Source organism: Lolium perenne, chromosome 4 (genome assembly GCF_019359855.2).
Source record: "Lolium perenne isolate Kyuss_39 chromosome 4, Kyuss_2.0, whole genome shotgun sequence".
NCBI lineage: Eukaryota > Viridiplantae > Streptophyta > Magnoliopsida > Poales > Poaceae > Lolium > Lolium perenne.
Window position 1 is genome coordinate 217641892 of NC_067247.2, and position 25076 is coordinate 217666967.

The 25076-nt window shown below is 44.8% G+C and overlaps 1 protein-coding gene across 3 annotated transcripts; it reads left to right on the forward strand.

Moving 5' to 3' along the window:
- The first annotated feature begins 7822 nt into the window (after positions 1-7822).
- On the forward strand, positions 7823-23765 carry LOC127295014 (uncharacterized). Of its 3 annotated transcripts, none has more exons than XM_051324914.2 (15): positions 7823-8134; positions 8226-8360; positions 8581-8713; positions 9533-9615; positions 9703-9762; positions 16052-16246; positions 16660-16788; positions 16978-17631; positions 17726-17918; positions 18000-18193; positions 22196-22288; positions 22368-22510; positions 22602-22880; positions 22994-23280; positions 23370-23765. In XM_051324914.2, the coding sequence occupies exons 1-14, from the start codon at positions 7889-7891 to the stop codon at positions 23256-23258; spliced, it is 2802 nt and encodes a 933-aa protein (XP_051180874.1). In that variant the 5' UTR covers positions 7823-7888; the 3' UTR covers positions 23259-23280; positions 23370-23765. The 3 variants fall into 3 exon arrangements, with proteins under 3 accessions (XP_051180874.1, XP_051180873.1, XP_051180871.1); XM_051324913.2 differs by having other exon boundaries at positions 7824-8134; positions 22994-23267; XM_051324911.2 differs by having other exon boundaries at positions 7824-8134; positions 22994-23765.
- The last annotated feature ends 1311 nt before the right edge of the window (positions 23766-25076 follow it).

Below are 25076 nucleotides of genomic sequence, written 5' to 3' on the forward strand. Positions count from 1 at the left end.
ATTGGAACTATCGATTGTCCTATATATGAGCCTAAAGAAGGTTATCAAAATCTTATGATTGGATCCATATCAATACAATTCAAGGTAACATGATTGATTTGAGGTTTATTTCTTCTTATGCTATGTAAAAATTATTCGGTGGCAAGACTTGATCAACCTTGTTAACGAATACTTTTTATAAGCATAGAGGCGGTAAACAACATCTCTTTCTTCCTCCACTTGTCTTATTTGCTGTAGCACTTTTGTTTTGCAAAGTTCCTTAGTTAATTAGAGTTTTCAAAGAATTTCCTGGCCAGTAATAATAAACTAAATACCCAGAAATGTGCATTTTTCAAAGTTTTCAAAAATTCACAAAAATTATACCGTTGGTCCTATTTTTCGAAGAGGCACCTGGGAGCACCAGAGGATGACCTGTGGGGCACCCCGAGTGCCACACCACTCCGGTGCGGCCAAGGAGGGGGGCGCGCCACCCTGTGGTGTGGGCCCCTCCTTGCCCCACTACTTCATCTCTTTCTCCCAGCATCTTCTCTCTCCCGAAAAAACTCGAACCAGCTTTCTCTCACTCGCGTTTTTGCTCAAGATCTCAGGATTTTTCGATCTCTTTGCTCAGCCCAGATTTCTGTCTGAAATTTGGCACATTTGCTCTCCGGTATGTGACTCCTCCGCCTATCCAAATAGAATTTTGTTTGGTTGAGTATATCTTGAGTATTTTGCTGCTATAGGTAACATGTTTAGTAAGCTTGCATGCTTGTTCTAAGTTGTATAAACTAGTTTTGATGCATGATTAGTACTCTAGCAAGTTCCCATAGTAGTTTCCCTTGATTATATGTCACCAAATCAAATTTTATATTGTTTGTTGAAAATTTCAGAAAATGGAGTGGAATAGATATCAACTTAACCAACAAGAATTGGAGGTCCAACAAGTCATGAGAGTGAACCGTGAAGAGGGAGTATACCCCTCTTACTACCCGTGCGCGGAGTTCATGAGAAGCGCAGGAATATTGGAAGATGTTCGGAGTCTAATTTCTCGTGCAGGGCTGAGTTATTTTGTTGAAGGAGAACCAAGCCAATATGCAAAATTAACTATGTCTGTTGTGCAGGACTTTAAGTTCAATTGGTCGCGATCTAACCCCACGGTTCAGTATAAAATTTATAATAAAGCTGTCAACTTGCCATTCAGAGATTTTTGTGCAACAATTAGAGTACCGCAATGGGGATCATGCGAGAATATAAGGGGATCGCCGCAAGAACTCTTAAGCCTCTTCAAGATGATTTGCTATGGAAGGAGTTTCTCAGAGGATAGTGGTAAAATCACTAGCATTCAGCTCCCGGCTATCCGCTACTTTGCCTATTTCATTACTAAATGCGTTCTTGCTAGAAAGATTGGTAGTAAACTATCTATCCCGGATTTAGCTTTTCTAGCTGCGGCATTGCAAGGTAGTAGGACTTATAATTTAGGGGCATTGATAGCTTATAGACTCACTACTAACCGTGAGAAAGGTGGAATTTGTGGAGGTCTCATCGCCTCTCGTTTACTAGCTTTTCATAATGTAGAACCTCATCATCTTGATATTCCACTTTCCATAGAAAAACTTGACATAGCCTCTATGGTTAAACATGAAATTGTTTCTGACTCCTCCAACTTGGGTAACCTGTTTTACAAGATGACATTTTATAAGAAAGTCTGGAGAATAACTAAGAAAACTGAGAAACTAGTAAGATTGCCTGCTCCTGTTCTATTTAACCTTGATTCCAGGGAGGATTGGTCGGTCACAGAAGGTGCACTGAATGCACACATAGAGGGAGGAGGCCATCATGCAAGAGACAACACGGAGGAGGCTGAGGAACACCTCGACTCATCGTCCGATGCAGCAAGTTCCTCGCATCAACATGTTGGGCATGTGGAGCCTTCACACTTTTCTTCTGCACAGGAACTTTACTATGACTACGCCATGAATTATCCACCGGCGAGGAACAGCGACCCTCGTTGGGGTTGAACTCCACTTAGGCCAAAAGCCTAAGATTGGGGGGAGGTATACCGGCATCACTCATTCTTTGCATATTATGATTGCTGGATACTTGTATATACTTGTTTTGTTTGTTTGAGTGGTTTTCTAATGAGAGGGAGATGATATTTGGGGAAGTGCTGCCTGAAAACAGATTATGGACTATTACCGTAAAAATTCTCAAAAATATCCAGTACAGTATTTTGAGAAGCCAATTTTTGTGCATGTTCCCCAGGTTGTTATCTAACTTTTATTAGTTGAACACTTTTCGATTTGAGCAGTGGAAGAATTTATTAAAAATCGAGTACTGTACTGCTGTCAAGTTTGACGAATTTCTGCTGCTTTGTGTTTATGTGAGTCTTCTAGTTTGCCATTTCTTGTTTTTGCTTTGTTTCCTTCCCAAAACACAAAAAAACCAAAAATATTTTTGTTGTTTCTCTTCACCATTTGTTTGCTTTGGTTTCTTGCATTTGTTTCGCTTTATTTGCTATTGCTAGTTTGCTATAAGAAAACCCAAAAAGATTTTGCTTCGTTTGCTTGTTTCCTTTTGTTCTTGTTTCTAATTCGAAAACACCAAAAATATTTGCTGTTCTTCTTTGGTTTGTAAAGTTCATTATGAGTTCAATGGTCTTCGGTGGCTGGAGCGTGGTTTTCATTTCATATTATCCAAGCTACACAAGTGAAAGGCAATAATGACGATCTACGACAATTGGATTGTGGTGAGAGGCTGGTATGAACTCTATTTGTTTTCATTTTTGTACATATACTCATCCATGTGAGCATGCTTAGTTGGTTCATGTGAGGTATATGTTATTTGAGAAAGTCTAGTAGTTTATGATCTCTCATGTTTAGCTCCAATTTATTAATATGAGTAGCATGTCATGGATGTTTGCTTGCATTGTTTTATTCATAAGTAAGTACGGCATTGTGGTATCCTCCTCTGAATAATTCATTTATATCGACTTGGCACATGCTCACGCATGCATATGACTGAACCAAAGTCAATTAAGCCTCGATGATTTATATTGCTTCAGAGTTCTTGTATCACTTTTATGCCTCCGTTAATTTATTTTGCCGCAAGCATGATTATGACAGTTACTGCTCTCTTGATTTGTCGCTCCCTAGTCTTTTGCTAGCATTCACTTGTACTGAGCGGGAACGCTGCTCGCGCTTCCAAACACCTGAAAACCAAGTTGTTCCAAAGTGTCCACTATAAATACCTATGCATGGCATTTCAAACCATTCCAAGTAAATTCTCATGCGCTACCTTTAAAACCTTCAAAATGCTTCTCAATTTGTGTTTATGTTTCATAGCTCATGAGGAAGTATGTGGTGTTTAGCTTTCAACCTTGTCATTTACTTTTGACGGACTCTCATATGGACTAGTGGCACATCCGCTTATCCAATAATTTTGCAAAAAGAGCTGGCAACGGGGTTCCCAGTCCCAAATTAATTAACCTAAATAGACACTCCTCCATGGTTTGTGATTGTTGGACGACACCCGAAGGATTCAGTTAGCCATGGCTTGTGTAAGCAAAGGTTGGGGGGAGTGTCATCATCATAATAAAACTAAAATAAAAGGCACTCCTTCATGGTATGAGATTGTTGGCAGGCACCCGAGGATTCGGTTAGCCATGGTTTGTGTAAGAAAGGTTGGAAGGAGTGCCACATAAACATGCAAATAATTCATGGGAGCCGCTCTTGGGAGTCCGGTTGGCGAGGTAGTTAGTGTACCCATTACTATTCGTTGACAACGACAAGCACCTCTCAAAATAATTTTACTCCTGATTTCAAAAATGAAAAGCTCTAGCGCATGTTAATCCCTGCTTCCCTCTGCGAAGGGTCAATCTTTTACTTTTATGTTGTGTCTCCATTATTTCTTTGAGCACTATCTTGAGAGCACAACTGTCATTCTTAGTATAATATGCTTGTCTCAAAATATGATTGATTGTGGTATAACTTTGATGCTTTTATCTTTGACAATCACTACTTCTAGTCTTTCTATGAACTACAGAGGTGCCTGGGCATTTATGTTTTGCCGATCAAATACGGGCAAGCGAGATACCACTTTATCATACTCTCTTATGAACATTGCAATCCTGCTTATATACATGATTCATGATGCTTATTATTAATTGTTGGTACCTCTCCATGATTGACATAGCTGTTAGATGATTTTATTTGCATGTATCTCATTATGAACGGTTTAAGTATTAGCCATAGCATGAGAATATATACATCATATGAGCAAATGTGTTCGTGAAAGTTCTTTTATCGCTCAGTTGTTAACTGAATTGCTTGAGGACAAGCAATAAGCTAAGCTTGGGGGGAGTTGATACGTCCAAAACGTATCTACTTTCCCGAACACTTTTGCTATTGTTTTGCCTCTAATTTGTGTATTTTGGATACAACTAACACGGACTAACGCTGTTTTCAGCAGAATCGTTCAGTGTCTCGTTTTTGTGCGTAAATCCAACTTTCGGAAAATCCTCGGAATTTATGCAGAAGGCCCTATTTTCCCAGAATACTGACGGAGCCAGAAGGACAAGTAAGGTGGAGGCCCGAGGGCCCCACACCATAAGGCGGCGGGGCCTAGGGGGGGCCGCGCGGCCCTATGGTGTGGCCCCCTCGGCTGGCCTCCGACGCCCTCCTTCGGACTATATAATGCCTTCGACCTAAAAACGCACGGGGAGAAGTTGAAGTCGCCAGAAAGCTTCCAGAACGCCGCCACATCGCGAAACTCCGTCGCGGGAGCCAGAAGTCTCCGTTCTGGCACTCCGCCGGGACGGGGAATTGGAGGAGATCATCGCCATCATCACCGCCAACGCCTCTCCATCAACCAGCCATGTTTCCCCCATCCATGTGTGAGTAATTCCCCCGCTGTAGGCCGAAGGGGATGGTAGAGATTGGATGAGATTGGTCATGTAATAGCATAAGATTGTTAGGGCATAGTGCCTAGTGTCCGTAATTGGTACTTTGATGATATTGTTGCAACTTGTTATGCTTAATGCTTGTCACTAGGGCCCGAGTGCCATGATCTCAGATCTGAACATGTTATTGTTTCATCATGATATTCATTGTTTATTGATCTTACCTGCAAGTTGTATACACATGTCGCTGTCCGGAACCGATGGCCCCGAAGTGACAGAAATCGGGACAACCGGAGGGAATGGTAGTGATGTGAGGATTACATGTGTTCACGGAGTGTTAATGCTTTGCTCCGGTACTCTATTAAAAGGAGTACCTTAATATCCAGTAGTTTCCCTTGAGGCCCGGCTGCCACCGGCTGGTAGGACAAAAGATGTTGTGCAAGTTTCTCATTGCGAGCACGTACGACTATAATTGGAACACATGCCTATTGATTGCTTTGTACTTGGACACCGTTTTATTATTATCTGCAAATGCCCTGCTATGATTGTTACATGAGTTTCTCTCATCCATGCAACGCCCGTCATCCGTCCCCGTTCCTACAGTATTTTAATCCTGCTGTTTACTAAAATCACTACTACTGTCTTTGTTACTCGTCTTTGTTATTTCACTATCGCTACTACTATAAAGCTGTTACTCTTGATAAACTCTTGCGAGCAAGTCTGTTTCAGTGCAAACGAATTGACAACTCCGCTGTTAAGGCTTCCAAGTGTTCTTTGTCTCCCCTTGTGTCGAATCAATAAATTGGGTTATACTACCCGCGAAGACTGCTGCGATCCCCTATACTTGTGGGTTATCAACTAGCTACAGCTAGAACCCGTAGTCCATGGGGGAACTACTCACGGAGCATGATTGAAGCAGTGGCGTCGATGGAGATGGCTTCCGGGGCTCTTCCCCGTCCCGGCGGCGTGCCGGAACAGAGATTCTGTCCCCCGAAACGGAGTTTCGCAATGGCGGCGGCGCCCCTGGAGTCTTTCTGGAGTTTCGTCAATTCGTGTCGAGTTTTTAGGTCGCGAGGGACTTTATAGGCGAAGAGGCGGAGTCGGAGGGGCCACGGGGCTCCCTCCCCATAGGCTGGCGCGGCCAGGGGGCCACCCGCGCCGCCATATGGTGTGGGTCCCCTGCTGCCCGCCTCCGACTCCCATTCGGTGTTCTGGAACCTTCCGGGGAAAATAAGATATTTGGCCTTTGTTTCGTCGAATTCCGAGAATATTGCCCGAACAGCCTTTCTGGAACCAAAAACAACAGAAAACAGGAATTGGCACTTCGGCATCTTGTTAATATATTAGTTCCGGAAAATGCATGAAATCATTATAAAGTGTGAGCAAAACATGTAGGTATTGTCATAAAACTAGGATGGAACATCAGAAATTATAGATACGTTGGAGACGTATCAGTCTCACCGTTTCAAAGGTGGCACAGGATCGAAAGAAAAAGGCAAGTGACTGAATATCAGGTGCCAAAAATAACTCTAAGAAAGGAAATGTTTATTGTACATAAGTGATGACATGCGGGTCCTATTTTGCAGCAACGGTCTCAACGTTTCCAAGGCGGCACATGATCAAAAGAAAAAGGAAGTAGCCAGAAATCAGGGGGTCAAAAAAATCAAAGAAAGGAAAGAATTTTCGTTCATAGAGGATGACATGCGGGACCCATGATCCTGCATCGTAAACGGCTCGATCGGAGAGCGTTGAACGAGATGGCGTGATCGAGAAGAAAACAATGCTAGAGAGGCTGCCATCTGGGCCCCACATCCCTGGGCGGTGTGGATTTGCATTGACTCGACCGGCGCACCCGGGAATTCATCATGGACCACGTCCTGGGCCACCACACGCGATGTTTTCCACATTTACGTTGGGCTAGATGGCCTAAAAAATGAGAAAAAAAGTTTTAACATGCACCACGGAGAGAGCAAAAATCGTTGGGCATGGTGCATCAGCAACCACGACGCGACTTCCGATTCATCGGCCATGGCAACTTTTCTTGTAGTGTAAATAAACTTCCATTTTTTGGAAACTTGGAGTTTCATTATTGAAGATTTTATTATTGCACACCATCCATATTGCTCAAGCAACAAGGATTGAAATTTCCATGAAGAAAGGCAGATGTGCAAAGGCACAATGCCAGAACAAGTGAACCAAAGTCTCATCCTCATTGTAATTCTTTGTTGCACACAAATATGACGACATGGAGAAAATTTTTCGGCCTAGAAGATTTCTTGTATTCAAATTCCCCGGATTTTACATCACACATCTATCTTCTTATTGTAGCCTCTAAACCCACGATGTTTCATGGGGGGGATGACTATAAGAGGCCCATGAAGTTTCTATTTTTTCTCTTATATATGTGTCTTAACTACTAATATGTGTATTTGTTTACCAATTAATTCTCGAAAGATTAAATCAGTTAATCGACTGAATTCCAATTAATCCTTAATCCCAAATTGATCGAGCAGTTAACGAATTCTGATTTATTTACCGTTTCTATTTGACCTATATATGCATCTTCATAGAACTAGGACACCCCTCGAATACTTTTAGGACATTTGATGCATTTTACTCTTTATAAGAAAATAGTTTGAACATCTACCCAGGGAAGCCAATAGTGTAGCTCATAAGTTAGAAAAAGTGGCTAGAGGTTCCGCTCAATCCACTTGGATTGAGGATCCCCAGCTTCTAACTTTTGATTTGGAATGAAAGAAGAGGTTGAAAAGTTGTAAAAAATAATAATAAAATTTCCCTTTTTGTGGGGTACTTTCGCCTCAGCTTATTCATTGCTCACTGTTCTTGGACCGTAACCATACTGGGCCGGGTGCTCACGCGTTGCCTCCTAGGCCCACCAATCTAAACTAACCCAACAATCCATCTGAGAGAACTTCGGGCCATGGCGAAGTAAAGCGAACAAGGCGAGCCGATAAAACCTTGTCTAAACCCTAGCTCTCCTCCGTCTCGGCCATGGCGAAGACGAAGCCCATGGCGGCGGCGGCGGCGGCCAAAAAGCACAGCAAGAAGGGCAAAGGTAGCATGAAGGGAAAGAATGGCCCGGCAGCTGTGGCCATGAAGGCTCGCGGGGCGGCGGCGGCGGAGCGGAGCAACCCCTTCGAGGCTATCTGGTCGCGCCGCAAGTTCGATGTGCTCGGCAAGAAGCGCAAGGGTGAGGAGATACGCACCTCCCGCTCCCGCTCCGAGGCTATCCACAAGGTAATCTCTAAGACTGTTCAACTGTTCCCAGTCCTTGATTTTTGGGCGAGCTCGACTGTTCGGTTTGATTTTGCGATATGTCTGTTTGCAGCGGGAGAACACTCTGCTCAAGGAGTTCGAGCAGAGCGCCAAGTCGTCAGTCTTCCATGACCGTCGGATCGGCGAGAGGGACGAGACGCTGCCTGAGTTTGATAAGGCTATCCTCCGTCAGCAGCGAGAGCACATGGTATGTGCTGGTATCTCGTTGCTATCTATATATTTATTTACTCTATCAGTGCAGCATTTCTCTAGTCAGTGAGATTCCTTGGCCCAGGGATGGACATATAAAGCGCATGGATTAGATATACAAATATGGATGACAGTGTTCTTCTTCTTTCTCATGCTAGTAACGGCCACAATGTGATTCCTAGAGTTTGTTAATTTTGTCCCTTTCTCATGGTTTGTAGGCAAAGTTGAAACGAGTAAGCAAATACAATCTGTCCGATGGAGAGGAAGACGAGGATGACCATTCTCGCATGGTTTCGGGAAATGATGATTTCGATGAAGAGGTGCCTCTTGGTGATGATAGTGATGAAGAAGGTATGTTTTATGTTCTCATCTAAACATCTTATTCTTATCTTACGTTATAAACAATCCACCCATCTTTTCTGCTTCCTATTGTATTGGCGACTCTTGTGCTACATATGTATCTCACGTTTTGATTATCAACTTCTTTCGTAAGTTAGTTTTTTGTTTACTATCTGAAATAGAGCATCTAAAATATTAAGAGATAAATGTTCCCCAACCAATATAGATGATTTTAGGTTGATGCCCAGCAAAATAAACTTAGGTGTTCCGGTTGTCTAAGGCACTTTACTGTACTCAGGGGCTGAGTTTGGATCCCCTCCCCTCTATTCAGAGTTTGGTTCCCTAGGGTTATTCTGAGAGATGTTTGTTTTACAAACACATGCAGGTGATGGTAAACTTCTTTGACATGGCAAATAACAAATGTAATCTGAAGCAGGTGTTGGAATCGGACACGTCTAACTCAGGAAAAGATTCTAGGAGAGGGTGTTCAAATAAAACTGATAAGATAGCATAACTTAATCTTTCTGTTGTAGATATTTGGTTTAGCTATTTTTTTGTGATGTTTCAGTATCTAAGATCCCTTGCGATGTCAATCTATTGTAACTACTGATTATTCTTACATCAGACATTTTTCTTACATCTAAGATCCCTTGCGATGTCAATCTATTGTAACTACTGTTTGCTAGCCTCAACATTTGAGAACGTAATATGGTGTTATTGGATGAAATATTTCTGTTGTCATATTAAGCCATTAGAAGGATCATAATCCCCATCCACAAGAACTGGTGTTAGCGGTTCCATTTGCTTAATATGCTTAACTTGTATTTTCAGGTAAAAGTACCCTCTCAAAAAAGCGCTTATCTCTTCATAATGGCGACCTTCCTTCAGAAATTGATCGGCCTGAAGAAACACATGTAATTTTTCTTGGGAACTAATTTTCATTCAGATTTTGATCTGTAATCCATATGCCGTGACCTTATTCTAGTTACACTTGTTTGCAGGGTCATAAGAGCAAGAAGGAAGTTATGTCTGAGATCATTTTGAAGAGTAAATTTTACAAGGTAGAGTCTTGTGTGTATAAAATATTAAAATCATTATTCCTTACTTCGGTTGCTGCATTTTTTTTGGTCTTGCCATCACCTAGAACATTTCCTATAATTTTGAAGCTTAAAGAAGTTGTCATGGATTTTCTTCCATATTATTACTTGGTTTAATACATGATGTTTGACTCACTCTTTTCAACTCTTCGCCTTGCTTTTTCGAACCTGTTTCCAATGATATTCTAAAGAAGCCTTAATAGCTCTTTATGTCTTCCCTAGTGCCTTTTTTTTCACAATAATGATGAAGTGTTTGTCAGTGGGCTGAAGATAGCTAGACGTGGCTATGTGGGATTGGGTAGACAGTCTACATGTGAGAATAGGTTGATTCTTCTTGCTTTACTAATTACTAGGAAAAATACCCGTGCGTTGCATCGAAGGAGAAAAAAACAGCAGCACGAAAAACAATTATATCAATTTTTTCTGATGGGACAGATAAAATTTCTCATCTAAATTCACCTAAAATTTCCTCAAAACAAAAGATCAAAATTATTTTGGTGAAAAATTCATCAAGCACCTAAAGAAAAAAAATCAAAGTAAACATGCTATTGGTCTTCTTCTCGTCCTTGTTAGGTTATAGGGGTTTGCGCAAGGTAGCATGGCTGTTGCTGTGGAGTCGTGAGGTTGGTGCACCTTGCGGCTGGTAGGAAGGGCATCCATCCTTAACGTCGCCATGGTTCTCGTTATCGAGGCACATACTTAGTATACACAATTTTGGCACGTATGAATAGGTTTTTTAAGGACCTAGCTTTTAGAGGTGCTTGAATTCTTGCAGGGACGTGCGGACAAGCCCAGAACTAGGCCGCTCACATCGACGCGTGTGATTGCCTTGGATGGCGCCGACCGCCCCATGCTCGCGTTCCTCACTCACGCTGCGATGCGACATCCAATAAATTGACAGAGATGGAGAGAAGATAACATCGAGAACACTTGACTGATGATGTGCTTGTGGAAAGCCAAAAGGACGCAGCGTCCGGGTCCCGCCTGTAGAGGAGGAACTCGAAGCAAGTCACCATCTTGCCACATGGTGTCGCCCGACATTACCTCATTGGTCTTCTCGCAGGCTAGCTTCATGGCATAGGTCCCCTGGTACTTGGCCACCTCGCTGTCAAGCGCGGCGCCATGTGACTGAGAGAGCGTCGCGATTGTGGTCGTCGTGCTTTGCACATGCCCTCGCTGAGGCCCGTGTGCAAGCCCGCGAGTGCCTTGCCATGCCGAGGAAGGACCTGTCGCAGAAGAACGCAGTGGCCAGAGCTTTTCACGGACATACTGCATAACCACTCACTGCTCTTCCCTGTCATGTGTCTTTGGGCTCTGGCCAGGTTCAACCTATGCCACCGTCGCTATTTCCTCGAACTCCAATGGTGAGCAGGCATCGTTGCACATCATCGATCTGATGCCCTGCTCAACCTGAAGGCGCAATATAATTTTCACCTCTTGCTCATTGCATTAATAGCCATAGGTATATATAGTACAGGTGTATAGTCGGTTTACTAACCGAATCAAATCACAATTCCTAACGGCACCAGTCGTACCACTTGACCGACGCGGCAATCCTGGATCTTTACATAGGGTGGCTGGCGCCCCCCGCGTTTGATCACACAAAAGGGAAATTAGTGCAAAACTGGTAACTGAATCGGTGAGATTTAAATATTTAATGCATGCCTAGGCAAAAAAATCCGCCGCATTCTGCATCGCTCACATCCCTTTTGACTGATTGCTTGTGGTGCTCTTTACCTTATCTTCATCCCGGCGCCGTGCACCGCGAGAGGATAACGTCTGCGGACTTCACCGTCTCTGCAAGCCCGTGCACGTCCGCGCAAGCCTCAGCCAGTGTCTCACTCATCGAACCCAAGCTGACCTGACTGTGTCGGCTCCCCGAGCTAGCGCTGGTTCGTCTTGATGTGACCCCGAGCTCCCGCTGTCATGCATAGTCAGCTTTGGGCGCTGACCTGCACGTGGTCTCGAGGGTCGGACTGCGGACTGCGGACTGCGGGAGCCAGCCATCCTCGCCTGTACCTCCATTGTCGCCGTGCTCACTTCCGGCGGGCGGGAGTTGTCTGGTGTGAAAACCTAATTATGGAGTAATAGATCTTTTTTAGGTGGGATGTGCCGACCTGATTAGGGATGGGACGCTGGGCACATATATTATATAGAAACAACGTGATGCAGGCAAGACCCGTGTGTAGGAGTTTGCAACCGATTATGTTACCGGCCTTTTAGCCATTGATTGACTTTTAGCAATGGAACGGACGGACGAAACCAACGAGGGAAACACTTCGTACTTTATAGATTACTAGGAAGATTGCCCGTGCGTTGCACAGAAATTAAATTATTAAAATATTGGTAGAAAATGTAATAGATGAGCGCATGTTCATCCATACCACCACACGTTCTCAAATTTTTCATTTTTTTCTTACACTGAAAAGTAAAAAATCTTCAAACTGTGTATGAGAATGGCCAGATAGATGACTGATGTGCAAAAGGTAGAGTGAATTTTTTGTTTAATGTAATTGTGTAAACAAATATTTTATTCAAAAAATATCACTATATATTTGCATGGTATCAAAAATATTCCAAACTATTTTCTACACAGCTTGGAGCAGTCCACACCTCGAAAAGAAACACAGCTTAGAGCATCTCCAGCCGCGTCCCCCTAAGCGTCCCCCAAAGGGATTTGGGGCGCGCCGGACAAAAAAACCGTTCCAGCCGCGTCCCCCAAAGCCCATTTTTGTCTGGCGCGCCCCCATACGGTGTCCGGTGCCTCGAGCCCGTCCCCGTCCCACAGGGGACGCACCGGGCACGCCAGACACAACGAAAAGCGAGGCGGGGAGTGGCGGGGCCGACCCGTCAGCGGCACGGAAGGCTAAAACCCCGTCGCCTACCTTTGGTCAAGCGACGTTAATGGCGTCCCTGTTTTCCCAGGCGACGCAGGGACGCGTCTCGTCGTGCATGGCCGCGTGGCCGTCCGCGCCGGAGTTATTGCGTGCAACCACCCGCTGCCGCCGCTGTTTTAAGACGCCCTGCAGTTCTTGCCGCTCATCACAATCCTTATCGTCGCCGCCGCCTCCCCTCCCGCATCTTCTCCTCGCCGCTCCAAAAATGTCGACCTCGTCCTCCCGCAAGATCGGCTGCGGCGAACGGCTTCGGCCGCGGCAGCCTCACCGTGGCGCAGCGTGTGCGCCGTACCACGTCCGTATCCGCCCCGCCGGACATGCGGTCGCCAAGGCGGGCCGGAAGATGGCCGTGAACGGCATTGGCATCCCGCCGCCGCCGAAGCCGGACACGGATCAATGGAGGGACGCCATCAAGGCCGGCGGGCTCAACTCACCCCCGCAGCGGTTGGATCCAACGTGGGCGGTCACCAACAACGACGCCGTGGACGACGTACTTCAAGGCGAAGTACGACGTCGAGATGCACAAGACCGAGAACCTCGTCGGCGGCTCCAACAATGGAACAAGGACGGCCGCGCCTGTTCAGGGCGTTCCGGGCGCACCCTCGACAACGTCATCCGCGGCATCCGCAACGGCGCTCCAAGGCTGGAGATGCCGTCGTCGCCGCCGCCGTCTCCTCAATGGCAGCCGAGGAGGACGACGTACTCCTCCTCCTCGCACTCTTCTTCCTCGGGACCAGCGCGATCGACGCCGTCCTCGTCGTACCGGTCGGCGCGCTACACCGTCCCCAAACGGGAGGTCAAGGAGGAGCCGGTGACGCCCGTCAACACGAGGCGTGGCGGCAGCGGCAGCCGACGGCAGCAAGGGAGGCGCGGCGGCGCCCTCCTCATCCCGAAGCCGGAGGTGAAGGAGGAGCCGGAGGAAGCGTCGCAGGCGGCGCTGATGGCGGAGTACGAGCGGCAGCAGCGGCTCATCGCCAGCAGCGACGACCCCGAGGACTGCCCAGGGCTGCGGGCGGCGTTCTTGGCGTCCATGAACGACAAGGACGCCTGGAGGGGCGACCTGGACGCGGCGATCGCCATGTCCATCCGCGACTCCGGCAAGCCGCTGGTGGACCTCACCGACGACGGCGAGGCAGGACCAAGCGGCTTGGTGAAGGACGAGCCCGTCGACGAGCCCGTCGAGGAGCGCATCAAGCAGGAGGTCGTCACCGAGGAGATGTACAACTTCCAGCAGTACTACGACGCCTCCGGCCGCCGCAAGTGGTTCTAGATTAGGTTTAGTTTAAATTTAGTCAAATTTCGTTCGAATCTATGTAATATATGGCAAGTTTGGATGAATCTCGCTTAAGTTTAAAATTTGCGAAATTTGGTTTGGGGGACGCGACTGGGGAGCGACGTCCCCCAAACGCGGCACGAACGAAACACGTCCCCCAAACGCTCAATCCGGCGCGGTTTGGGGGACGGTTTGGGGGACGCGACTGGAGATGCTCTTAGAGCAGAGAAGAGTTGGTACTTCTAACGAGTAGCAAGTAATCAGGCACTAACACAACCTAGTCATACTCGGACTGCCATAGCTTCAGCCAATTCCGGATTGTCAACTCTGTGGAAGAAGCATGTGCTAGCTGCCGAAAAACAGCCCAAGTGATCATGCAGGACATAATCTTTATATCCATGTGAGGGACCTTGTACTGAAAAAAGTTGCGTCCACGTTCAGCATAGGCAATCTCTTCGGCGGAGGAGTCCAATTTGGAACAGACATCAGATTATCTGGTTTAGACATTAGATTATCTAGTATGAAATTCAGTTTGGCAATAAACAGTTTGATTTTTAAAGTCATGAAAAAAGGAGGTCCAAAATCATCAAAATAGAACAATTAATAATGAGCCGAGAGAAAACTTGAAATCAATATATGTGTATAAGCATTGAATTAATGCTTGAGTCAGATCGACGTGAAAATCTTGCAGTTTTGGCTTGAAAATAACCCATGCATCTACGTTCATCCCAGTCTGCCGGGGTTAGTAATCATTGAACAGACGGCACATGCAGAGCTTCCCGGACATGAGATGGTACGCCGCCACCACCATCCTGCATCGATTCATGCAGTACATAGGATCATGAGTGCAACTGTGCAAGTTGCTAGTTGCTAGTTGCTACTCAACCAAGATTTCTCGTGTGGGGCTGCATCACAATGGTGGGATTGGCATAAATACTGCCAGCTTATGCTGCTTGTCAGTCCAATTTTAAGCACCATATCCAAATTTTCAGTTGACATAGGAACTCCGTCAGTTGTTCTGCAAGATTGGCAGCGAGGGCAGGCGCAGCAGCAGTAGATGAGCCCGCTGCCACTGCAGCGGCGGCCACGTTTCTCTTGTTCTTATTCTTCCTCCTGGGGGCGGCCGTGTCTCTGTTATGTCGCGACGGGACGTCCATGCCACCGAGCATCGATCTCCCACATGATGTGCACATCTCGGTACTCTGCACCTCCCTGCGCAGCTCTCCATCCTCAACCTCAGAAAACTGATCTCCTGGACGAGAACTTGACGCCGGTGGCGAGATAGCGTGAAATCAAGCAGAGGAGGTCGCGCGTCATGGCGGCCAGGCGAGAGGAAGTTTTAGGACTGCCTCCGTGCGGCTTGATTTTGGGCGTGGGAACATACGGCTTTTATTGAAGCAATCAACGGCGGTGTGATCCGTGTAGATGTGGTGGATTTCGTGATGGATTCAGTTTCATAATATAGAGCGGACGAGGACGTACGATTTTAGGATAGCCTATGTCCAAGAGAGATCGGATCGGATTATCTTCCATGTTCCTAACCGACGGGTTTGGGATACCCAAAAACTGAGAAAAAACATCCAACTGTTATAACTTAACGGTGGCATGGTGGGTAATTTGTGTCAAATCTAGGGATAATTTTAATGACGTACCAAACCAAACCGAACAATTGAAACACTTTTGCTTTTATTATTAGGTATGGATATGAAATGGATAGCATCCATGCATAATGGATGCATAGCTTGAACTTGAACATACTAGATCCCTTTACCCTTCAACTTCCTAATACAATACTATTGGACTCTTTCTAATCCTACTATTGAACTTGAACATCATAGTTCCACGTTGCTAGCTTGGTCTCTGCTTGTCCAATATGCCCAAAACACCAGTAATGTGATATATTTGTTTTACTGATTTATGCTATATTCTGCTGCTTTATGCATGACCTCATTAGATTGTTATTGCAGGTTTGTTTGTTTTGGATACATGATTTGCACACCATACTTGTTATTTTGCATTCTCCTTCTATTCACATAGTTGTGGCATGAAATAGATGAATTAACAGATTTTTGTCTTGTTGCAGGCCCAAAAAGCCAAGGAAAAGGAAGAGGATGAGCATCTTGTTGACAAGTTAGATAGTGACTTCGCATTGTTGGCCCAGACGCCAGCACTTCTATCTCTGACCGAGTCAACTCGAGCGAATGCACATAAAGATAGTTCGAGTACAACAATCCATCAAGGTTCATCTGGTCTGACTGGAAAGGAGATTTTTAACAAGGTATGCTTTTAATGCTTGTTCTCAACTTCTCATATTTAGATCATCAACGTGCACAAGATTATTCATTACGTTATATGGTTTCAGTTGACAATTGAGCCAGTAGCATGAACGAAACCTTACACTCACTGAACACTGCCACCCATGTAAGCCTGAAAAGAGGAAAATGGTAGACTGGACATAGTGGGCCATTAGTTGATTTTCTTCAAATTTTGCGGACTAGTTTATGCTTCTATTCTTAAGATCGGACGAAGTCCTCTCATTTGGTACCCAGTACTGAGGGATGAAGTGCTTACGATAACATCTCCACTTATTTCACAAATTTTGATTGTTGTGCATGGACGATTCCACACGTAAATGTTTTGTATCTCTCAGTTCCTGGTACTAAAGTTGCATCTTGTTTTGTTGTATTGCAGGAAAAGCCAGACGCATATGACAAACTGGTGAAAGAAATGGTGATGGATCAACGTGCTCGCCCGTCGGACAGGACAAAAACCCCTGAAGAACTAGCTCAGGAAGAAAAAGAACGTCTAGAGAAGTTGGAGGTTTGTTCGATATAGCTGTGCACAGGATGCAACTAGTGTTTGCTTATTTAATAATTTTACTTGTTCTGTCGTTCCACAGTTTGTTTTGTGAATTTTTAGGTTTGGCTTATAATTATACCACATCACTGGTGTTTTTGCTAATGGAAGCACTGATATTAATTTGCTTGCTAATGCTTAATGACATTGTAGAAGGAACGTCACAAACGAATGACAGGAACTGCTGAGTCCTCTGATGAAGATGATGATGATCACGACGAGGGTGATCACCATATGAAGGTGGATAACTCAAAATCTATATCTGGTGATGATCTTGGTGATTCCTTCTCTTTTGACAAATCAACAAAAAATAAAAATGGATGGGTTGATGAAATTTATGAGAAGGAAGGTAGAAAGATAGGTGAAGATGTAGCATCTGGTGATGAAGGAAGTAGTGAAGGTGGTGAGGATGAGGATGAAGATGGGGATGAAGAAGAAGATGCTGGTGATGAAGAGGATTCAAGTGATAATGACTTTGTTAATATGCCGGCAAGAGACTGGGAGCAAAGTGACGACGATGAGATTGCAGTAGAAGAAGATGGAAATGACAATGCCAAAGAGAGAGAACAAGTTATGGAGGACAAATTACTGAAAACAAATGCACACAATTTGAAGAGGGTATCTAATGCAAAGCAACCACATACCAAGGATGACGATCTTCCCTTCGTGATAGAAGCACCAAATAACTTACAAGATCTATGCTCCTTGGTAGATGGTCGTTCAGAAACTGAAATCGTTGAGCTTATAAGTCGGATACGTGCTTGCAATTCAATAAGGCTTACAGCTGAAAACAGAAAGAAAATGCAAGTATGTTGATACTGACAATTGATTTGGTTATCCCTTACAGTTATCCGATATATTTCAATTGCATCCATCAAATGTATCCTCGAATATTTTGCAGGTTTTCTATGGTGTTCTCCTGCAGTACTTTGCAGTTTTAGCTACTAAAAGTCCAGTGAAGTTCAAAGTAATTGAGACCCTTGTTAAACCCTTAATTGAGATGACTGGAGAGACTCCATATTTTGCCGCCATCTGTGCGAGGGAACGACTTGTCCATACACGTACTCGTCTATGCGAGGACATCAAGGTTCCAGGTTTGTGAGCCATTTCTGGACGGTCAATTGGTTTGGTTGTTGTTAATCTGCTATTTTATAAGTGGTCTTATAAACTTACAGGAAAAAGCAGCTGGCCTAGTTTGAAGACATTGCTTCTCCTGAGGTTATGGTCTCTTATGTTCCCCTGCTCTGACTTCCGGCATGTTGTAGCAACTCCAATGCTTCTACTTATGTGCGAATATCTGATGCGATGCCCTATACAATCTGGCCGAGATGTAGCTGTCGGTTCTTTCTTGTGCTCCATGGTGCTTGCGGTACGCGCTTAGCCTTGTAGTACCTTGTGTTATTACTTTTTTCTTTCTTCCTGATGAGTAGATATTGTATGGCTCCAGAGACCTAATTACCTTGAATAAATGAATGGTTAAAGTCTATTAGCTGAATTTCTTATTTTCCTTCACTCTACACATGGAGTGTCTGAAGCAGCACAAGGTTGTGGAGGAACAGCTCCACCGTGTTGCTACAATGTGGACAACACAAATGTTGAAGGAACCGCTTCAACGTGCTGCGCTAGATATCGCTCTAGGGGCGTAGGCTAGATATCGCTCTAGGGGCGGGGTTGTCAAGAGTTCAATCCAAAACTCTCAACACACAAGATCTAGTCCAAGATCTTAAGACAGAACACAAGGTTCCATTTATTTGATAGGTAGGGGTACATAGTCCGATTACATAGGTAGAGGTTGGACCTCTATTTATAGGCTGCATGAGCCTTCACTACTTAGCTCTACTTACAACTAGAGTGTTCTAGAGAACACTACATAAGCTAGGGAAAGAACTACAAATATCCTAGTTACAACTTATACTAGAATAATCTGGAAACCACTACAACACACATAACTAGAGGACCATATTACCTAGAATATAGTAGAAGTGTGTAGAAGCTAGTACCATAGTAGCCAGAAACGGGGAACGGTGGTCCGTTCCTCGATCCCGATTCGCTGGCCCGGAATCGGAGTCGGGAATGAGAGCCGGTACGATAGGATTCGGAGAGGAAACGCGTTCCTGCTCTCGGTACAAGTTTTCAGGTCGCGCACCTGGTGAGATTGGGGGCCATGGTTTTTTTTTTTGAGAGAAATTGGGGACCATGGTTAAGGAAGGATTGCGGCGGCGGCAGCATGGATTTCTCGGTATTCTGCTTTGGGAGCGTGTGTCATGTGGGCTATGTGGACAGGCAAGGGCTTAGAATGGGCCTTGTATTAACGTGGGCTGTAGCTAGATGCGGCTGATCTGAGTCGATCCATTCCATCGTCCCTTCATCGTCCCCAAATTTTCCGGATCGCGTTCCACCCATGTCTCGGTACATACCAGAGATGTATACCCTCACTGTTTCCTAATTTTTGCTAGCCACGATTCCCGTCCCCCGTTTCCGTTCCTCGAACCGACCGTACCGGAAACTTGGCTACTATGGCTAGTACTAGATCTTACTTATGTTTTATTTTTATTTTATTTTATGACCTCGAGTTATCTTCATAGAGTGCTTGCTCTTGATGATAAAGAGCCAAATCTGCCACATTGAATATGTTGGATATTCCCATCTCAGTTGGAAGATCTATCATGTAGGCATTATCATTTATCTTAGAACAGAGAAGGGCCCGTATTTCCACCATCTAAGTTTCTCTTTGATGTCTAATGGCGGTCCTTCTTTCCGGAGGTATACCATCACCTTATCACCAACATGGAATGATTTGGCTAGTACTAGATCTTACTTATGTTTTATTTTTATTTTATTTTATGACCTCGAGTTATCTTCATAGAGTGCTTGCTCTTGATGATAAAGAGCCAAATCTGCCACATTGAATATGTTGGATATTCCCATCTCAGTTGGAAGATCTATCATGTAGGCATTATCATTTATCTTAGAACAGAGAAGGGCCCGTATTTCCACCATCTAAGTTTCTCTTTGATGTCTAATGGCGGTCCTTCTTTCCGGAGGTATACCATCACCTTATCACCAACATGGAATGATTTTAGCCTTCGTTTGTGGTCACTTTTCTCCTTCTCCTTGGAGCTATTACGATTTGATTGATTTGGTAGAATGATGATCTTCCGCTTGTTCCAAGTGAAAGAGTAGGAATTGTCCTTCCCTTTGTGTGTTGTATTCACATCATATTGCCAAGGTCTCCCAAGAAGAACATGGCTGGCATCCATATCAACAACATCACATAACACATTTGCGTGATAGTGCTTGCCTAAAGAGAGTGGCAGGTTGCATTGTTTGGTGACCCTCATATTCACTCCTTTCTTGATCCACCCAATAGTGTAGGGGTTTGGATGATCATGTGTCTCAAGCTTTAAATGATTCACCAAATTCTGAGAGATAAGGTTTTCACAGCTGCAACCATCAATCACTAATTTGCATACCTTGCCATTCACCGTGCATTTGCTCTCAAATATTTTCTTTTGTTGTGTGTTGTCGGGCTGCGGTGTTGAGCACAAGGGGCGCTGAATCACGCATACCACCTCTTCTCCCACTTCTTCACAAATATCTTGTCCTTCTACATCTTCAGATTCATATTCTTTGCCATCTTTGCCATCATGGATTGTTGTGTTGACAAATTTCCTCAATGGGCAATTGCTAGATACATGTCCCTCTTCACCACATTTATAGCATTTTATCACAGGCTTTGCCCTACTCTTACCTCCGGCTTGCTTTGGGACAGTTTCTTTTGCACCGGGTTGAGTGGCCTCTTCTTCCATTCCGTGGGAGTGACTCCTAGATGAGTCTTCCATATGAGAATATGGAGCCTTACTTGCCTTTCTTGCCTTTACCAATCTCTTTGCCTTTAATGCTAGAGCTTGTGCTTGATCAAGGGACCAAATTTGCTGCATCATCAAACGGTCCTGGATAGCATCATTGAGACCATTGATGTATCTTGCAACTTGTTGATCTTCAGTTTCACCAAGGTGGCACCTCACTTGTAGCCTTAGGAACTCATCCGTGTATTCTGAAACGGTCCTATTTCCTTGAGCACAATTCTGAAACTGAATAAATAGAATCTGATCGTAATCTGCAGGCAAAAATCTCCCTTTCGAAAGATTCTTCATCTGCCGCCAAGATCTCGCACGAGGTTCTCCTCTTAGCCTGCGATCTTTTTGAAGGCGATGCCACCATGCACCAGCTCCTCCTTTTAGTTTGTATGCAACCAAAGAAACTCTACGATCTTCCGGAATATCCATAACCTCAAAGAAAGTCTCCACCTCATACAACCAATCAAGGCACCCCTCAATATCAACATTTCCATTAAAAGTGGGGATCTCAGCTCTCACCTTGTATGTATCCCTCGCATATGTAGAGCGGTGTACTCTCGGATATGTATGGAGATCAGGTTCTTCAAGGCCCTCGTCATATTCTTCACCTTCGGAAGCTTCAGCATACATTGGCCTCCTTGAAGTACGCTGAACAACACGTGAATGAGGTGTTTTTGCTTCAATACGACCTCCCATTCTTCGACGCCTATCATCTGCCTCCTTTGATGATTCTTCATTGGCAACAGGAGGAACACCCTTTCTTACCATCTCAACTAGCTGATCAAATTTGCGGTTAAGGTCTTCACAGAGCGCTTGGATTTGTTGATCTACAACATCCACTCTTTTCCCCAATTCCTCCATTGCTTGGTGCAGCTCTCAATGAGGAGACCAACAGCTGGATCGGATCAGCAAGGCTCTGATACCACCTGAAGCAGCACAAGGTTGTGGAGGAACAGCTCCACCGTGTTGCTACAATGTGGACAGCATAAATGTTGAAGGAACCGCTTCAACGTGCTGCGCTAGATATCGCTCTAGGGGTGTAGGCTAGATATCGCTCTAGGGGCGGGGTTGTCAAGAGTTCAATCCGAAACTCTCAACACACAAGATCTAGTCCAAGATCTTAAGACAGAACACAAGGTTCCATTTATTTGATAGGTAGGGGTACATAGTCCGATTACATAGGTAGAGGTTGGACCTCTATTTATAGGCTGCATGAGCCTTCACTACTTAGCTCTACTTACAACTAGAGTGTTCTAGAGAACACTACATAAGCTAGGGAAAGAACTACAAATATCCTAGTTACAACTTATACTAGAATACTCTGGAAACCACTACAACACACATAACTAGAGGACCATATTACCTAGAATATAGTAGAAGTGTGTAGAAGCTAGTACTAGATCTTACTTATGTTTTATTTTTATTTTATTTTATATATTGTCCCTCATTAGTGTCTTCCCTCCACTTTTACGGCAGAAAATGCTCACAAGTCTACAAATTTCAATCTGCAGGCTACTAAAGAATCTAAAAAGTTTTGCCCTGAAGCTATTAGTTTTCTGCAAAGCCTTCTGGTAACATCGCTTGAAGGAGAAGTTGGCAATCAGGTAAGTTAAAGTTTGATTCAGCTATTGAGCATAATTTCAGTTTGCTGCTTCATTATAACTTGAATCTCCTTTGGTATAGATTAATGATCAGTTTATGGAGCTCAAGACATTGAAACCATGGCTTCATATTAGTGAGCAAGTGCAGGAGGTGAATCGTATGAATATCATTGAAGTCATGAGCATGGATCCTGATTCCCCATTTTTCTCATCTGATAATTTCAAGTGAGCATCGGGTTTTAGTGGCTTCATGATTGAATACAGGAAGATGTTCTTTTACATGTCATATTTATCTTATATCTGTACATTTTGACAGGACTGGTGTACTTCTATCTGTGGTTGAATGTCTGAGGGGCTTTGTAATTATACATGAAGAGCTCCGCTCTTTTCCAGAAATTTTCATGCCCATCTCTTCTCTGCTGCAACAAATTTTGGAAAAATCTGACTTACCTGCCCTGTTAGGAGAACTTCTTCATGAAGTTATTGGCTTCATTAAGAAGAGAAGTGCTGAACATTATGCTTCAAGAGAGCCAGTCCAAATGCGAAAGCAGAAGCCTGAACCAATCAAGCAGCTGAATCCCAAATTTGAGGAGAAGTATGTATTTATTGTAATTATTTGTTGCCAGTTTCTTGTCTTCTGATGGCCTCTGTTCTGTTCTTGAGAGGTTTAATTATGGGTTTCATGTATCCCTGCTTCTCTTTCTGCAGTTACATAAAGGGTCTTGATTATGATCCTGACCGAGAAAGAGCACAACTGAAGAAGCTGAAGAAACACCTGAAGAGTGAGAGGAAGGGGGCAGTACGTGAGCTTCGTAAAGATAATTATTACTTGACTGCTGCGAAGGAGAAGGATAGGATAAAACATGAGCAAGAGAGGACTGAAAAGTATGGAAAAGCAATGGCTTTTCTTCAAGAACAGGAAAGTGCTTTTAAATCTGGCCAGCTGGGAAAAGGCAAAAAAAGGAGGCGGTGACATTTCTCGGTATTTATCCAGTGTAAATATATTTATCATGTTGCTATCGCAGATCAATTTGCTCCTGGGTACTGGAGATAGAATTAAGCATGTACCTGGCGACCTTTGCAGGCCTCATTTTAACTGCCTTTGCAACTTAAAGTTTAGGACACGCCGGAACACAAAAGTAGATGGCCAAGATGCCCTTGCTACCATATGGAGTATTACCGGCTGCAGTGGAACTATATGTAGCCATCTGCAATGTGCGTCACACTTTACGTGGCATAACTTCGACGAAACACTGCTGTGGCTGGAGGGTTATTTCTTGTGCGCTCAATATTGAGTTGCTCTGCTGTGCTATAATCATGTAATAGTCGTAATTTAATGTAGCACAGGAAGATGTTTTGTTCTCTTTTTCTTGACTTGTATGCAGATTCACTTGCCAGATCTACCTGAACAAACATAAATTTGTACGGAGTACCTGTCATTTTTCCCAAATTAATGGAACGTCCTACATTCAAATTAAAATTCAGTACTACCTCTGTCCCGGTTTATAGGTCTTGTGTGTATCTTTAGATCATTAATTTAACAAACATGACATAATATCTATATACCTAATAATAAAAGCAAAAGAGCTTCTTGTTGGTCCGTTTTTTCTTACCCTTCACTTTTATCGAAATTACAACACATGCCACCGATAAGTGAAAATAACGCTTCGTTCGTGCCGATGGGAGGCCACACCGCCGCTCCTCGTTGACCGACGCGAAGCCTGGCTCCCCGCCCCTGTTCCAACTCGCTGGCGCTAGATCCAGCAGTTTCTCCTCGTCGGTGCGGCCCGGCTCCACGCCCGAAGAGGCCCGCGAAGACCCCGTTCCCCGTCCTCCCTCGCATGGAGCTCCACCCACTGCAGCCTATCAGTCCCGCGCCGGCTCCCCACCTCCAGCCCCGTCCACCATCTCCCGCTGGCGACTGCCATTGCTGAAGTTGAATTGGATGCTATCCACGGTGGTGTCCTTGATTTTGAAGCCAAATGGCGATGGTGTCAGGGAGTAGAGCTCTGCACCCAGCCTAGCAGGTCAGGCACCACGACCACGGAAGGCGAATAGCGACGGCACGGCAAGGGTTCGCCGGCGTGATGAGCAGGGCGGCGGCGTCGAGCCCGGGTCGGTGGCGCTGGGAGGAAGCCAGGATGCCGGATCCGTGGAGAGTTTCGATCTGAAGCTTTCCTGGCAGTACGCGTCATTCTTCGGGGATTTAGGGATTGGTCCCCTGCGAATCTGCGATGGACTTGATCTTGATCTGGTTGAGGAGTCGAGGTGGAGCAGGCCATTTGTGCCCGCGAGGTCGGATTCCCCTTCGTGGTCGTGGCCACGTCAAGCCGGTGCTGCAGGTACCAATCAAGTGGAGCTGACCCTTCGTGCATGTGAGGTTGACGGCTCCTTCTTCAGGTGTAGCTCTGGCAAGTGGCAACTAACGCATCGACCTGCTGGATTGCGTGGAAGAGGTGGGCATGCTGCTTGCCAAACTGGTTTCCTCCGCCCTCTCCCTCCACAGAAGCTCGACCACCACGACCAGGCGTTTCCTCCCCCCGACCCTGGCAGTGAAATTTGTGTAAAATACTGTAAAGGGAAGAAGCAGCACGCAAAACTCAGTGAAAAGAAACGAGATTGTTGCAACGCATGATGTCCTGATTGTAGGAGATATGCTTGTTAGGGAATATGTCAACGCATGATATATTGACATCACTGGTTTTAAGACAAACTGCGGTCTCTGTTTTCCCCCCTTCATCTTCAGTCACACAACATGTTAATGTTTATCTGATAAACAGGTACCGTAGTA

Bases quoted from the DNA above. Each gene is read 5' to 3' on its own strand.
- LOC127295014 (XM_051324914.2), top strand. From the start codon at position 7,889: ATGGCGAAGACGAAGCCCATGGCGGCGGCGGCGGCGGCCAAAAAGCAC. The intron at 8,361-8,580 runs GTATGTGCTGGT...CATGGTTTGTAG, and splicing joins GTCAGCAGCGAGAGCACATG to GCAAAGTTGAAACGAGTAAG. The intron at 22,511-22,601 runs GTGAGCATCGGG...ACATTTTGACAG, and splicing joins TTCTCATCTGATAATTTCAA to GACTGGTGTACTTCTATCTG.